This window comes from Acanthochromis polyacanthus, chromosome 3, assembly GCF_021347895.1.
Source record: "Acanthochromis polyacanthus isolate Apoly-LR-REF ecotype Palm Island chromosome 3, KAUST_Apoly_ChrSc, whole genome shotgun sequence".
In the NCBI taxonomy this organism is placed as follows: Eukaryota; Metazoa; Chordata; class Actinopteri; family Pomacentridae; genus Acanthochromis; species Acanthochromis polyacanthus.
This window is the reverse complement of record NC_067115.1, coordinates 28,811,753-28,829,685: the sequence shown is the minus strand read 5'-3', so window position 1 is coordinate 28,829,685 and position 17,933 is coordinate 28,811,753. Positions and strand designations below refer to the sequence as shown.

General features: G+C 39.5%; 2 protein-coding genes across 2 annotated transcripts in view; both read left to right on the top strand.

Annotated features, from left to right (window-relative positions):
• psip1a (PC4 and SFRS1 interacting protein 1a) overlaps positions 1 to 17,933 on the top strand; it is a 259,251-nt gene that overhangs the window by 45,989 nt on the left and 195,329 nt on the right. The gene's annotated exons all lie outside the window — the stretch shown is intronic.
• dnajb14 (DnaJ heat shock protein family (Hsp40) member B14) lies at positions 404 to 17,137 on the top strand. Its single transcript, XM_022202914.2, is given in 9 exon segments — positions 404 to 592; positions 8,474 to 8,648; positions 10,976 to 11,085; positions 11,088 to 11,120; positions 12,413 to 12,601; positions 14,170 to 14,255; positions 14,344 to 14,453; positions 14,795 to 14,967; positions 16,202 to 17,137. Coding segments are annotated over 9 exon segments (1,134 nt in total). The 5' UTR covers positions 404 to 459; the 3' UTR covers positions 16,327 to 17,137.

The following is a 17,933-nucleotide window of genomic DNA, read 5'->3' as shown; positions in this document are numbered from 1 at the left end:
TTTTTGTCTAATTTTTAAAAAAATAATTTGAACTGTATTATTTGAGATTCAATTTGGTCATGGAGGAGTGGGACAAGAAAATGGCATTTAGGGGGAACTCCAGACTTATTTGGTATTCTAGAAAAATATTTTCAAACATACTTTACTCCTTTTTTTTCAGATTTAGTCTCAGGACAAGTACTTTTACATAACAACTGTATGTTTTAGTATTTTGTTCATGGATTATTTGAAATTTACATGTTGTGACACATTTGATCTTCATCAGAAAAGTGCATCTCCTATTATTTGGTAATTCTACCACATTTCGACCACATTTAGATTAGCAGTCTAGGTTCAAATATTCCTATACAGTCCCATACCACAGGGAGTTTGAAGTACGTGGGCTTCTCCTGTCACTGCGGCGGACCACGTGGTGTGGGAGCCGCTCAGCTGACTGCTGGGGGAGGAAGAGGAAAGAAGATGGAAGGGAACAGGGACGAGGCAGAGAAATGTATAAACATAGCGACGAAAGCCCTCGAAGCCGGAGACAAGGAGAAAGCGCTCAAGTTTCTCAACAAGGCGGAGAAGCTTTTCCCAACCGCCAGAGCCAAAGGTGAGGCTTTTTGTGGTTGTTTAGCCGGTCAGAGCTAACCTAGCTAAGCTGCTAAAGGTGTTAGTATGAAGCTGACGTTTGCTAACGCTAGCCTCGGTTTAAGTTCGAGGCAGGTCATGCTTTAAGCGACACATAACAGGCACGGAGGTTTGTGGGAGTAGCTGACATGAGCTAAATGTGAACCATGGCGTAAAAACAGCGACTTTGCTAACAGGAATCCGAGTTAGCTAAGTTATGGGCCTGATAGCTAAGCTAGTCTGTGTCTCCTCGTAGTGGAAGTGGACTTAACTGTAAATAAATTAAGACCATAGTTACATGGCCGGGGTTAGTGATTAGTCAACTGTTATGCTGTTGTTTTTCAGGATGACAGTAACTGACTGCTACTAGCTAAATGGGATCAATCCGTCATTTATTCAGCAACGCAGTTCCGTCCATCGGTTCTGATAACGTCTAGCTATCTGGTTAGCAGACTTTGAAACACTCATTATCTGTAATTTCACTTTCATTTACAAGTCACATCTTTCGGTTCACGTATAATAAAAGTTTTTGTGCACATATGTCGAGATTGCGGTGCAGGTGTAGAGCAAGGAAGTGGGGCAATGTACCCACTGTCAATCCCTTAATTGAATGATTGGCCTGAGAAGTCCTCGAAGTTAAGGCTAATCCAGAACAGACAACTGCCTGTGAGATGACAGTAACCTGCTGGTAAAGATGAGGTTGACAGAAGGGGTTTGGATTATAGCTGAGGAATATTTTAAGTTGGACAAACTTATGCACTGAAGATCAGTAACTCTTGGTGTGTTAAAGTGTAACTTGTTGGATGAAATACCCAGCTGTGGCTCTGGTCTGCATTGATATGTGCCTGAGCATAAAGCCTTAATGACAAACTGCCAGCAGGAACCCTGCAGCTTAGATAATGCCACCTTAGACAATGGCACCCAGGAACACAGATATGGCCAGCAATTTGAAACTAAGATTAGGGGGAGGCTGTAAATGACTTTTGAGAGGAAAAACACCCCATGGTGAGTTTAAATCAATCTTTATTGTAGAACAAGAAGATATCCTAGCTTTATTCTTCTATGTGGCTTTGCTTCTTCTCACTACTTGCATTTTATGAAATACTACAATTATGCTCAAAATCTTTTCCAGAGAATGTTTGAGGGGAGTTGTTCCATGGTCAAGCAAAAGTCTCTTTGTGTCCCTTTAGACCTGTCCTTGGTCCTGCCTAAAAGAACCTTGAGGTTGTCACCAAACTGTTCAGGACGAAGCATCTTTCGCTTCCGTCCTTCAGTGTTGAACATCCTGAAGACATGGCTTGTTCTGGGTAGTGATTCTGAGGTATCCTGGTAACATCTGCCTTCAATTTGGTTTTGATCATTGGCCTAGAAACTGTATATATGTTTTTATGCAAATATGTGTTCCAGGAGAACAGAGGATACATCAGAAATGGCTTCATCAGATGTTTTTTTCCTGAGTTAAGCTCCTCACTAGCCCCTATGACTTTCTTGTTCGTAGGTAACTTCTCCTCCTGAAACTTTTCAACCAGAGGAAACATTTCTGAAATAAGTGTCATAGACATCACCTCTGCTTCTCATGGCTTTGCTGGTGCTCTTGCTCTAAGTAGTATTCAAATTACCTGAAAGTAAAGCAAAAATCAACTTGCAAAGTGTCCAAGAATGAATGAAATAAACTACCTCAACTAAACTTTTGGAAAAAAAGTAATAAAGAGTACAGATTTGAGGTTGAATACCCAAAACTGCTACTTATTTTGGTCTGTCAATGTCAACCCTGCTGCAAAGCTAGTATGATGTGTGATCTGCCTGGATACAAAAATATAGCAGCTTTTTATGGTGTTGACTAAATGTTTAGAAAATACTGATTAAACAGCCACTTGTGACTCACAGCGATGTAAGCAATACAATACATGGAGAATTCTGGGTTTTGTGAGTAGTCATTTGGTAACTTATTATTGTTTATGGTCCATCAAGTGGCAAATTCTCCTTAAATCTTATAGACATTTACCAGTCAAAGGAGTAGCTAAATGTGTGCATTCAGTTTGGCCACATAACGGCCTACATGATTCTGATAAGATGATTAGTGTGTTATTTAGGACAAAATTAACATATGCCAGTAAACAAGAGAAGCCAAGTGTAAATACAAAATAAAGATGAAAAATTGAGTTTTTAAAGATATGTGGCTAATTTGAGCTCATTTGTGGCATTTTCTAATATTATAGCCCTCGCCTGCCAAGATGAAGTAAATCAGCAGATTCTTTTATAATTATTTGCAGAAATCTTCAGAACTTTGAGGATTGCCGTGATCTACAAGAACAATAAGTCATTGTGTGTCAGTCCAGAAAAGGTTAATGGTTTTAGTCATTCATCAAGAAATGCTGTCGGTACACTTTCACAATGCTCTTCTTTGTTATATGTGATTGTAGACTGAATATCTCTGGGTGTCTTTCAAGTAAAACAAATGAAGAAGATAATAGCTCATATTGGGCTGTAGAAAATTTGAATCAATGTTTTCAGACCAACAGTTTGGTCAGTGATGGAACAGCATTCTTAGTTGTAGCTTTGATTCATATGCAACGTGATTAGATGTGCACCCTGAGGATGTGCAATAAACAAAATGTGCATTATATGCAGGCATTATGCAGAAGAGAGGGTGAAAACCATGGGCTTTAAACTGCTTGGCTGAAGAGTAAAATCCATATTGAAAAATGTACCCAGAGTCGTGGAATCCACAGACTGTTGCTTTACAATCGTGATTATCTGGTTGCAGAGGCTCTTTTTGAGATTTATATTCTGGTTTGAGAGTGACTAGAGGGAGTTTATGATCGTTAAAAAACCTTCACAGGTATCATACTTGTAGACAGAAGGACTTTAATATGGAAAAATAACATTGCTGTCTGAAGTATTTCTGATATGACATGAGAGGAGTCTTTATTGAACAATTTAAGAGGCGTTAAAAATGGTAACACCAAAACGAGTGGAAGTGAACTAAACACGAACATGAGTTGATGTTGAGTTTTAAGCTTCTCAGTAGCTTGGATTTACTGTTGCAGCAACAGTTGCCTTTACACTGCCGGCCCTTTAAACAAATGAGTATAGTACACTGCGTGTCCGAAAAGAAAAAAAGTCATCTCTTGGATTTAACTAACTAAATAGGTAAGAGCCTTTCATTGGATAATTACTGCAGTGATGAATATGTTTCAGCTGCAACAACTTATTTAATCCTAGCTGATGCAGTGAGGAGCTTCTTGTTTCTTAACCCTTACAAGGCCATGTTATTTTATATATATTTGCATGTACAGCCATATTTCTGGAGAAGTACATATACTAAAACCACCTAATCCATAAAAATATCGATCAAGTCTTGCAGGGTCGCATTGTCGTAGACGTTCGCCATGTTGAATTTCGGCCGGTATGGGTGTGTTATTAAGGTACGCGGCCCCGATAAAAGCTTCGTAATTGCGGCTTTGTTATAACAGCTCATACGGCTTTATCGTTTGAAGTAAGCAAATTTGGGGCCAATGTTTGTATCTTACCATTGGCCGACTTAAACATACGGGTGTGTGCATATTTTATGTTAATTTGCGATAAACAGGTCACATGTGTTGAGCTGAAAATGTTCGGTTTCGGCTGTGTGTACAAGTAAGCGGGAACCAAGTATACTCGGTCCCGGCTTTTTAAGGGTTAAACAACCATGTTGGAAGACATATCCTGTGGTCATGGAAAGGATGTTAATCTGTTTCAGAAGGGTCAAAATACTGGCCTGCATCAAGCAAAGAAAACAACTAAGGAGATTTCTGAAACTACTAAAATCAGGTTAAGAAACGTCCAACACATTATTGAAACCTGAATGATAGTGGTGAACTATCGTCTTCGAGGAACAAATGTGATCGAAACAAACTCTTAGATGATCGTAATCTTACAGAAAGTAAGATTATTTTCACACACACAATGTGAAGGGAACTCAAATGATTGGAACTAAACAGCTGTGTAGCTCTAAGAAAACTACTGATCAGTGAGGATAATCGGAAACAAAAGGCTTCGGTTTTGCTCGGTAGCATAAAGATTGGACTCTGGAGGTCATGTGGTCTGATGAGTCAAAATTTATCCTGTTCTGAAGTGATGGCATCGGGGTAAGAAGAGAGGTGGATGAAGTGAACATGAGATGTCATTTTCACACATGGATTGTCCTACACAGATTCCAAACCTCAGCCCCATTGAGAATGTTTGGGATGTGATGGAGAAGATTTTGTTTAACTCTCCCATCATCAATATAAGATCTTGGTATAAAATGAATGCAACTCTGGACAGAAATAAATGCTGTGACTTTGCAGAAGCTTTTCAAAATGATGCCACGACGAATATGTGTTGTCCTCAGAGCTAAAGGCGGTCCAATGAAATATTGGGAGTGTGCGACTTTTTTTTTGAGCAGTGTATATAACTGCTATGTTGTAACCACATGGGCATTGTGCCCGTATCACAAAGCAAGTTCGGATTTGCCGTGCTGTGTTTGTGTTATTTGGCATCAGTAAGCTGGTTATTAACTGTCAAAAGGAACCCAGGAGTTTCCAGTGTGTTGTTGTTTAGTCCAGCAAAAAGTTAAATGTATATGAGGGGATATTGTACAATGTTGTAATTTATATTATATCATGTACTTGATGTCTGAGTGAAATGTTAACCACCGTAGGCAAATTAAGTTGTTGCAGTTTCAAAAATCTACTTAACATTGAAAGCGGTTAAACACAGAGCTGGAATACGAAGTGGAATAGGAGTAAGAGTTACACTGAACAATACACCGTTTACATCATATTAAGGAGCCTAAAGCAGTATGAGAACATGGGATTATAGGGAGGGAATGGTTGTGCTTATGTTTCATGAAGACCGTAATGAAAAATGCATCAATGAACATTTCAAAACGTCATGAGTTAAAAGCAGGAAGAGATTATTAGTCCGCTGCAGTGGTCCTCTGGTTTCTTTGCATGTATGTTTGCACCACACACTGCATTTCTTAAACTGATCACATTTGACTTCAACTTAAAGCCAGCGCTCGATTTAGACGGTCGCCAGGTCGCCGCGAGCACCGGGAATCATGGGAGGTTGATGACATCATACAAAGTGGCTGCCTCCATGAAGAAAACATGATAGGCGGTTCAGCTCGATTTCGATGGTCGCCAGGTCGCCATTTGCGACTAAAAACGTCGCAAATGGCGACCTGGCGACCGTCTGAATCGAGCGCTGTTAAAGCTACAAATCGGACTTTGAAAATAATGTAAGTGGGTAATATTTAAAGACCTGAATAAAAATAAAAGTACCAAAAGCCTCTGTGACACAGACATTGTGTAATTGAAGTACAGAGGGAACATTTCAAGGAAACGCTTATGAATTCAGCATCTTCCCTTCCTTCCACTGGGGCATAATATTCTACTTTTGTAATCTTAGTTATTTCACATGAAGCGTCTTCATGATGGAATAGTGCAGCAGTTTAGATTATACCATTTGCTGTGAAAGAATTTGTGTATAGTTATATGTTTTAGTAGCTTTGTTGATTACTGTCAGCTAGTTGACGTTTGGTCAGCTAGTTGCGTGACGTTTGCAACAATTATAGAAGGCAGACTGTGACTGAAAACAAAATGCACTTTACACATTTTCGTTACTTCTAAAGCAGGGGTGTCAAACTCATCGTCGAGGTCTATATCCCAGTTTGATCTCAAGTGGGCGTAACTAGTAAATCACAGCATAGTAACCTATAAATGACAACAACTACAAATTTTTACTTTGTTTTAGTGCAAAAAGTACTACTGGGGGAGGAAGAGGAAGTACTTTCTCAAAATGTTCACATTTAAGGAATTATCTTTTTATAAAACATTATGAACAAACTGAAATTTCTTAAGAAAAATACATTCAGTTTCAACAACGTTATGCCTCAGTTTATCATTTACACATTTCGACTTACAAAGCACAGATTGTCTACAAAGACAAAACATTCAGTCACATGCATCTGGAACTGAAAAATATAGTATTTTACTTTAAAAGACAACAAGAACAAGACAAACTATTGCAAAAATTAGACAGTAAATGAATATTTTGTTTCAATGAAGAACACATTAAATGAATCAGAAATCCAGTTGAGACATTGTTAATGTGGTAAATAATTATTCTAGCTGGAAACGGCGGATTTTTAATGAAATGTCTACATGGGGTACAGAGGAACATTTTCAGCAACTAGGGTTGCAACTAACGATTATTTTGATAATCGGTTAATCGATCGATTATTTTTTCGATTAATCGGTTTATGCACTTACATTTTAGTTTTGCCGTTACTTTTCAGTGTAAAATATTAGTAAAGGGCCTATGTCATTCAGTGTACATTTTAAGAGCTTTAACCATGTTGCAATGTCCTAAATTCTTCAAAAACCTATCCAGAGTTGGATTTTAGTATGTCTCAATTAGCAGCAATCAAAACACTGACTCATCAACACATACATACTCATACAGCCATCCAACGTCACAAGATCTTAAATGAAGTTTCACCAAGGCAACATTTATACTTTAAAAACATCTTTCCTGAATAGAAGCATTTTCTGGGCCACCCATGTATTTAAGCTATACTACAATAATATCACAAGTAAGGGCTCAAAGAGTAGTGAACTAAATTTAAGGTAGTAATTTGAGAACAGAAAGAAAATAGAAACAATTTTGCTGTTAACTGCATTTTATTTTATAAAAAAAACAGATTTCACCTGAGAACGAATTTTATAGCTTAACATGCTGTGAAACTGTAAACAATACTTTAAATAAAGTGCCATTTCAGGATCCTAAATGGAAGTCACATTTTTAAGAGTTTTTAAAACAACAAACAAAAACTGAATATTTAGAGAAAACAAATGCATTTTACAAACAATGTAAACATTAGTCTAATGAATGAATCGTGAACTTTGCATTGCAGTGCAAAAATGTTAGCATGTCCACATGCTCTGGGCTAAGGCTAGCTCTCTTTTTAGAGGCTATATTACCTGCTGCAGAAATCAGGCGCTCTGCTGGTGTCGTAGTGCTTGATATACAGATGTAGGACTTTGCTAACCTTGACAAAAAGGGGTATTTCACCTCATTTGACTTCCACCACTGTAACGGATTTTCCACCCATTCTCTATACACCGCTTTATCCTCACTAGGGTCACGGTGGGTGCTGGAGCCTATCTCAGCTGACTCGGGCGAAGGCAGGGGACACCCTGGACAGGTCACCAGTCTGTCACAGGGCTGCATGTACAGACAAACAATCACACACACATTCACACCTACGGGCAATTTAGAATAATCAATCAACCGCAGCATATTTTTGGACTGTGGGAGGAATCCAGAGTGCCCGGAGAAAACCCACGCATGCACAGGGAGAACATGCAAACTCCATGCAGAAAGATCCCAGGCCCAGGCCGGGATTTGAACCGGGGATCTTCTTGCTGCAAGGTGAAAGTGCTAACCGCTAATCACTATCCACTGTGCAGCCCTGTAATGGATTTTCTCCCTTGGAAACTGGCTTCTCACCAAAGTATGTGAGGACCTCCTGTCAGACTTTCCCAGTGAGTACACAGCTGCTGAGCGTGAGTCTACGACGCTGAGTGACCATCACGTGACCTAAAGCAAGGCAACCTATTGGTTGTTTGCTTCTTCTCCTGCAGTTCTGGTTACGTAAAACCTACACTGGCTCATTACTGCCACACCTGGTCACCGCGATTACAGGCTGGCTTAAAATATGCGCGAAACATGCAGCTTATGCTAGAAATACTTAATAATAATAATACTTAAAAATTTCTTTAAAAAGTCATTGTAATCATATGTCATTAGCTTATAACTTTTTTCTTTTCCTTAGCTTTGTTGGATGCGTTAACGAAAAATGGAAGCTCGGCAGGTAACGGCGCGTATCGCAGGAGACCAGCAGAGCGCTCAGAAACTACCGGTGCCCAGCCAGAGGGAGAAAGCCAAGAATCTGGAGGAGGTGAATCTTCTAAAGGCTTCAACAAAGAGCAGGTTGAAGGCGTGCAAAGGTGCGTATTTTAGGATTCACTTAATCTCAATGTATTTCTTTGTTTCCCACTTGCTGCTACAAGAGTCTGTCCTACTTCAATTGAGTATTCTAGTGCTTTCCTATTGTTGCCCTGTGACAACACTACTGTTCCTGTCTTACTTGATTAAACCTTTCATCTGTGGCTAAAGGGAGGACACTGGTCTCTGTCGTGTTGTGCTCAAACAGCTATCACTATGGTAGCAAGGAAGAGAGTGAGACCCATTTAGCTGCGTGAGCTAGATACCAGGTAACCACTACATGCTTTCATTTTAGACCACGAGACGGGACTCGAGAGAGAAAGTTAAGCATCTGTTATATCCACAACACATTTAACCTGCTGTCAGATTCTAGAAGATTGCATATGGCCAAGACCATTTATAAGATTTACTGCTTTATGTGACACAATCCTACCAGGATATTGCAAATTTACCTTATGCAACCCCTCTTCCCCCTGAGGTTTTTAACTTGAATCCCGTGAGGAAGCTTCTATGGGTTAAAAATTACCTCATGTCCTCTAGGAAAAGTAAGGCTGGTTGTTTAATTTGCTTATATTCAAATGGTAGTCTGACTCCAATCATGGTGTACGTTGCAGAATACCTTAGTATCTTCAGCTTGTAGTATATCGTGATGGTTTCTTCAATCTTTATTTTTAATTAAAATGATTTTGTCCAAATCCCAGAACACTGCAATTCAAACTTAGAAAAGTTGATTGTTGGATTTTTTTACTTTTTTTTGCATGTGTGGAGAGAGAAGTTGATGTACACTACCGTTACCGATTTTGTTATGAGAGAAAATGTAATGGAGTGTGTGGCAGAACGACACACACCTACTGTTGTATAAATAGGGCTGCATGAATTGGTAGTTAGTGTTAGCATGTTGTGCGGCTAATGCTACCATTGGCTTTGATTGTACACTACCATTCAAAGATTTGGGGTCTCTTTAAATATGTCCTTATTTTTGATAGAAAATCTTTTTTTTCAATGAATATAACATTAAATGAATCAGAAATACAGTCTAGACATATCTAATGTGGTAAATGACTATTCTAGCTGGAAACGGCTGATTTTTAAAGGAATATCTACATAGAGGTACAGAGGAACATTTCCATCAACCATCACTCCTGTGTTCTAATGCTACATTGTGTTAGCTAATGGTGTTGAAAGGCTCATTGATGATTGGAAAACCCTTGTGCAGTTATGCTAGCGCATGAATTTTATGGAAAACATGAAATTGTCTGAGTGACCCCAAACTTTTGAACAGTAGTGTGTGTGCAGCAGTGGGACACAGCTCACATCTGAACATCTGAATATTTTTATGTGTGATTTTTAATACAATTGTTTGTGGTCCGTACCGTGCATCCCTTCTCGCACAGCTTAATCCTCATTAGGGTCGTAGGGGGCTAAAAGTCTATCTCAGCTGACTTTAGGGTGAAAGCAGGAGGACACTTTGGACAGGTCACCAGTCTATCAGAGCGACCACACATTGACAAACAAGCCACAACTTACATTCACACCTATAGATATTAGGTGTGATATTAGCAATTACCAGTTAACATCAGCATGTTTTTGGACGGTGGGAGGAAGCTGGGAAAAAAACCCCACGCAGCACAGACAGAACATGCAAAACTCAATGCACTCCACTCCTGCGGGATCTTCTAGCCTGAAAGACAACACAGAGCCACTGTACAGCCCATGATCCATTCCAATATCTAAAAAAAACACTTAATTTTTTTAAATAATGATTTCAATAGTATAGTCATCCCTATGTACAAACTACTATCTGTATATGTCAGATTTCTCAGTGGACATCTTACAAAGTGGATGCCTTCCTGTCCCTGACCTTTCTATGGAAATAGTTTTCACTTCTGGCAGACTTATAGAGATCCTCTGTTTTTCCTTTGTAGAGATGTCAAAAGTTGCGAAAAGCATGGATAGACTAACACAGCAATACAGTCTTGAGTCATCTCGTCTTGATAATGCATTAGAGTTTGTAAATGACCACGGCTTTTTCCAGTGGATGTAGAAATAGCCTGATGTGGCATCAAGAGCTCCGTCCACCTCTTAGCTCTTTATGGGAGGTGTGCTTGATTATCACTTGCATGCATGTGTTGTCCACTCCTCTGTGTGACTGAGGCCAGGATTATCACCATGTTCCCTTCAGTAACAGTATATAAACACTGTGATTCAGAAGGACGAAGTAACAGTAAAGGCCAACTCAATGAAAAAATCAGACTAACAGAGGGGAAAAAGGATCCATTGTGGGTTTTTTTTTTTTAAATGCTGATTCACTTTCTGTCCCTGTTTTTAGAATAAAGCGGTGTAAGGACTACTACGAAGTGCTTGGTGTCAGCAAAGAAGCTAACGAAGATGAGCTGAAGAAAGCCTACAGGAAACTAGCACTGAAGTTCCATCCAGATAAAAACATGCACCCGGAGCAACAGAGGCCTTTAAAAGTAAGTTTCAGGTCCAAAGCAGTTTAAAGGTGTCGTGGATGGGGTTGACTATTTGATGGAATATTGTGCATTTCCGTAAGTGTGGCATGCAGCTGATTCGGTTGTTTATAGGTAAACAAGTCACATACACACTCCAACAAGTGTTTTATACATAGAGGCTGAGAAGAGGTGCTGCACCAGTGTACAATATGATAATGGTGTAATTTTAAACATGAAAGCATGTAAATATATTCTAATAGGACCCCATAAATGTAAGTGCAAACCTGGAAATATGTTTAATATGTGTCCTTAAGGCAGCATTATGTCCTGTGAGGGGAACAGGGATCCTCTAGCCCAGGAGTGTCAACTCATGTCAGTTCAGGGGCAACATTCAGCCCAATTTGATGTCAAGTGGGCCGCACCAGTGAAAGCAGAGCTTAATAACTTATAAATAACCACAACTGCAATTTTTTTCCTTTGTTTTAATGCAAAAAAATACATTCTAAAAATGTTCACATTTAAGGAATTATCTTTTTACAAAACATTATGAACAACCTGACATTTCTTAAGAAAAATAAGAGAAATTTCTACATCATTATGCCTCAGTTTATCATTTACACATTACAACTTCCAGAGCAGTGTGTCTATAAAGGTACAACATATTTAATCACAGGTATCTGGAACTGAATGATGTAGTATTTTACTTTGTCATCTAAACGGCAAAAACAAGACACAAAGCAACAGAAACCCCCGCAAAACAACAGAAACGATACACAAAAGAAACGATAAAGCAAAACACAAAATGACAAAACACAAGCGAGACAAAAAGAAAACAAAACGAGAAACAGAATGACAAAAACATGAGACAAACCACAAAAGTCAGACAGAAACAACGAAAACAAGACAAAATTGACAAAAACAAGGCACAAAACGACAATGGTCTAGAAATTATTTTATTATTTTACAAATTTACAATTTGCAGTTAATGTCTACTCTGTAATTTTTGCACTTTATAAAGTCGTCCCTTGAACTGGATTGGACCCTCTGGCAGGCTGGTTTTGTCCTGCGGGCCACATGTTTGACACCCTTGCTCTAGCCTTTTTAAGAAGTGTGCAGTCTCGATCTGTGTGTTTTTACATGTTTTGGATGCAGCTAGACATGAGCAGGGAGATAATAATACCAGGGGCATGCTTGTAGCAGATTCTCACACTATGGGAGAACAAATGGCCTAAACAGCACTGTCAAAGCTGTGTATTAAAGCAATGCACAGTAGCTCAGTTTCTTTTCTCTAACTTTCAATTCTCGGCCTGCAGAGATTGGAAATGCATACGCAGTGCTGAGCAACGCAGACAAGAGACGGCAGTATGACCTGACAGGAGGGGAGGAGCCGAGCAGCCCCAGTCACTCGCATGGAGGAGGTTTTGACTTCCACAGGGGCTTCGAGGCGGACATCACCCCTGAGGACCTCTTCAACATGTTCTTTGGAGGCGGCTTCCCCTCCTGTAAGTGAACAATTCTCTGCATATAAACGCAAACGCGTTCAGAGATCGCAAGGTTGTTCATCAACTTACTGATATCACTTGTCATTAGGTTAGTAGGCAGTGATCTAGTCTTTTAATGAAGTGAGAACTATAACCACGTTATCCAGAATTTCGGATGAGTCCAGAGACCCTCAAATAGGATGCTCCAGACTGCGACTAAAATGGTCGCATATCTGTACCCCTATGTAGATATTCCATTAAAAATCAGCCGTTTCCATCTAGAATAATCATTTACCACATTAACAACGTCTAGACTGTATTTATGATTCATTTAATGTTGTCTTCATTGAAAAAAAAATGCTTTTCTTGACCCCAGACTTTTGAATGGTAGATGTATGTGTGAGTGAATGGTGATTACATAGTGGCTCCATCACTCTGTTCACCTCCTTTTACTCTTTTCAAACTAATTTTTACTCACACAACTATCAGAGCACACCGCAACCATCTACAGAATAAACCATAGCCTGCACTGTGAGGCCTTTAGGGAACATCGGTAAATTGCTGTATCTGCCGATTAGCAGATGTTCAGCTAGTGAGATGTTTGGCCAATGACTGTTAGAGAATTTCTGTGACGTCAAAGGAGCATTGAGGAAGCAGACACAGAGACACTCTGGAGACTCAGATGGCTTAGGTTGAGAAAAAGGTCTACTGACATCAGGAGACGTGATACAACAAAGCAGCACATTCATGTGAGCATGGCCAGCACCAATTCTGAGGATTTTCTTTGACTTTGAGTGTATATTGAGTTGAGAGGAATGTCATATTTAGATTACAGCCTAACATGGGGACAACTTATCTCCTCAGCCATGTCAGTTTAAACAATATCTAATCTTGACCAAGTCAGGGACTCCTGAAATACGTTTTTCCTACAGCAGTTGTCTCTCTCATGTATCTGCCTTTCTCAGGGTCGTATTAGAGGGAGAGAAGGCCTGAATGTGCTCACAGCTGGAAGTAAATAGGACTAGGATTCAAAGAATAACCCAAAGGACAATTGGAGGTGATTCATAGGATTTACAGGATGATTTAAGGTGACTGCAGGCGACAGATGCATCCTGTATGATATTCTGGGATGTCTTCAGCTAAAAAGGAAATACCTTTAGTAAGGGGAAAGAGTCATTTCTCCTTCAGTGACCAGGTGTGAGGTGCGACATCCTGACAACGTTGGTCGCAGCAGTGCAACAAGTGAAGAAGTTAGTCTGGAGTCCTGCAGAATCAGAAATACTGTATTGATCCCCGATGGAAAAGTGCTCGTCGTTTACACATTGACTTTCATGGGTTATTAAAAAAAAAAAGCACATTTATCAGTTGCGTTTGATTGTAGCTCTCTAAGTTGCGTCTGCACTCTTCACGCTGAAAATGAGTATGGGAACGAGGATGCTCCTTGTGATTTCTCCATCCCTACACTTGCACAAAGAGCTTGGTTTTCTACACAATGCAGAGCTGCTTGAATCCTGATCTGGAGAGCAGGTATAACTAATGACATGCGCCATAAATTTGTCTGACCTCAGTCTTAATATTTGTATCCACAGCAAGCGCACACACTTTCACCAACGGCAGAACGAGCTACAGTCATCAGACGGATTACCGACAAGAGAGGACAGAAGAAAGAGGAGATGTATGTAGATACATTCTGATTTTAATGTACAGTATAATACAATTGCTCTTGTAGCTGAAGCGCTTAATGCGACTGTGTTTGTCTCCAGGGTGGTTTTTCAATGTTTATTCAGCTGATGCCAATCGTGGTCCTGATTTTAGTGTCAATACTGAGCCAGATGATGGTTTCCCCTCCACCTTACAGCCTCTACTCTCGGCCGTAAGTGCACACACTCTTTGTCATTAACTTGCAAAAGAATGCGGCAAGTCACAAATCTTCCATCCAGTATTAACTACTTATCTGTCATGGTGTTAGGACTAATAACAATCACTACTTTTATGGATTACCCTCCAAGTATAGGATGTGAAAATGCTGTAATCCTGCAGTTAACTTCCAACAGTTTTATGTAGATGCCTTTAACATTTGCGTTCACTGTGCCCTTTATACATTTAAAATATTTGTTTGCAGAAAATTGTGGTCTACTTTGTGTAGGACATGTGGGAAATTACTACACTCGTCCGAAAGTTTACAAAAATGTGTTGTTTCTTTTTCTCTCTCAGATCCACGGGTCAGACTGTAAAAAGGCAGACAGAGAACCTGCAAGTTGACTACTACGTCACTAGAGATTTCAAATCAGAGTTTAAGGGCTCAGCACTGCAGCAAATTGAGAAAAATGTAGAAGATGACTATGTATCTAATGTCAGAAATAACTGTTGGAAGGAGAGACAGACAAGTAAGTAACCACTGTAAATAATGCAATGCCTGTCCAAAAAAAAGTCCCACACTCTGATATTTCACTGGACCACCTCTAGCTCTGAGAACAACATACATTCACTGTGGCATCATTTTGATAAGCTTCTGCAATGTCACAGCATTTATTTTTGTCCAGAGTTGCATTCAGTTTATACCAAGATCTTACACTGATGATGGGAGAATCAGAGAAAGTCTTCTGTAGAACATCCCAAAGATTCTCAGTGGGGCTGAGGTCTGGAGGACAATCCATGTGTGAAAATGACGTCTCATGCTCCCTGATCCACTCATTCTCATTGTGAGCCCCATGAATCCTGGCATCATCATCTTGGAACATGTCCATGTCATCAGGGAAGAAAAACTCCACTGATGTAAAGACCTTCAGTATATTCAGGTAGTCAGCTGACCTCATTCTTTGGGAACATAACGTTGCTGAACCTGACCAACCCCAGATCATAACCCTAATCCCTACAGACTGGTAGGCACTAGACATGATGAGTTCATCACTTCATCTGTCTCTTTTCTTACCCTGATGCCCCCATCACTTTGGAACAGGGTAAATCTGGACTCATCAGACCACATGACCTTCTTTCATTGCTCCAGAGTCCAATCTTTATGATACCTAGCAAATTGAAGCCTTTTTTTTGTGATCATCCTCACTGATCAGAGGTTTTCTTAGAGCTACAGCTGTTTAGTCCCAATCCATTGAATGTTCTTACTTTCACTATTAATCATAGCCGTGAGTTTTACTGTTGATTTCTTATGATCATCTAAGAGTTTGTTCCGACCACATTTGTTACCCAAAGATGATGGTTCACCACTATCCTTCAGGTTTTAATAATGCGTTGGACGGTTCTGAACCTGATTTTAGTAGTTTCAGAAATCTCCTTAATAATTTGACCCTTCTGAGACAGATTAACATCCTTTCCATGACCACAGGATATGTCTTCCAACATGGTTGTTTAAGAAATGAGAAGCTCCTCACTGCATCAGCTAGAGTTAAATAAGTTGTTGCAGCTGAAACATTCATCACTGCAGTAATTATCCAATGGAAGGCTCCTACCTATTTGCTTCGTTAAATCTAAGTGGTGACCTTTTTTGGACAGGCTGTGTATATCTTCAGAGCTGGCTTACTGAGATCAGTATTAGTTTCTGTTCTACGATTTTTACCAGATTATATTTATCTCTTACATTGTTTCTCTGCTTGTCTCCTACAGAAACAGACCTGCTTTATGCTGCTAAGGTTTACAGGGATGACCGAATGCGCAAGAAGGCAGAACTCATGACCATGGACAACTGCAGGGAGCTGGACAGACTAAATAACCTGTTCAGAGGCGGATGAGCCGGAGGATTTTACATCATGTAAATGTATATGAATAGATGTGTATGTTCATGTTTTTTTAAGAAAGAGTCTTTACACTAGGAGCAAAAACTTAATGAAATAACTTAGCTCTATTGTGTAAGTTTTGAAATGTCACTGTCCTCACACCCCACCCCAACCCCCGCCAAATTCTCTTCTTCCTCACTCCAGCCTGACCCCAGGAATCGCCTTCTTACATCGTACTGAACCAGTCTACACACACTGTAGAAAACCCTTCTTTTTTTTTTTTTACTCTGCTTTTTTTTGTGTTTTGCTGAAAACAAGAAGGACAAGGACACTTGATTGTAAAGGCATGTGCTTTGAGTAGTGACAACCAGAGAGGCTTTGTGCACAAGCAAAAATACCGTCTTAAGAACAACAAACAGCTTTTGGCATCATCTGCTTGTCATAAAGACATAAGACACGATACATTCACCTGGAGGTGCCGTCCTTCAGCCAAACCCATCTCTTCAAGAAACAGCAGAAATAGATAGAAAAACAGAATGCTTGTTTTAGCTTCATACTCACTTCCACGAGTGGCTGAAGATCAGTGGATCATGAAGAATTACCAGTGACTTTACTACTAGAGAACATTTTATATTGTCCGCTCCAACGTGAAGTTGGTTTGGGACTGAACATGAAAGGACAATGAAACTGTTATTCATAAATGGTTGTACATTTTCATTTTTGAATGTTTAAAGTTTATGCAGTTATTTAAGTAACTATAGAAGAAATAATGTTTTTCTTCAATGCTCGCCTAATCATTTAAATAAAGTCAAATTGTTACCATAGACTGGATGGAATTGTCTCTCTCAATCTGATATGAAACAAATTACACAACATTTCCACATACGTCAAGTTGTAAGTAGTCAAAGCTTTTTTTTTTTTTTTTTTTTGCTTCCCTCAATGAAAGGAATTTGGGTAAGGGGCAGAGCGAGAGAAAAATTAATAGCGTGGCAGAGAGGTGGCAGATAAATTTTAGGGGGTGGCGTACGATATACAGGGTGTCCCAAAAAATGTATACACACTTTAAATAATTGTAAACTAGGTCTTTATTATAATTCGTTTAATTTTCAACATGTAAAAGAATTCACAAACATCCTTCTATTGTTTTGTCACCGCCTGTTCTCAAACTGATGTCCGTTCTGGTCCAGACACTGCCGACAATGCGAAGCGATGGAATAGCACACATCATGAAACAATTCCCTTGGTATTTGCGTGCATTCTTGTTCAGTGGTTGCTCTCAATTCAGTGACTGTTGCAGGTCTCATTGTGTTGACTTTGTCTTTTAGGTATCCCCATAAAAAGAAGTGTAGCGGTGTGAGGTTAGTTATCAGCTGCTAAAAGGTGTATACATTTTTTGGGACACCCTATATATATATATATATATATATATATATATATATATATATATATATATATATATATATATATATATATATGCAATCCAGGCCAAACGTGGGGAAGCCGTAGATTTTCATATGCAGCTGTAATGCCTTCTAGCTCTGACTTTAAGGGTGCAAGCACATTGCTCCACTGCTCAGTGACAAAGGTAGGTTCTTGGATCGGCTTTTGGTGGGCTAGCTTCT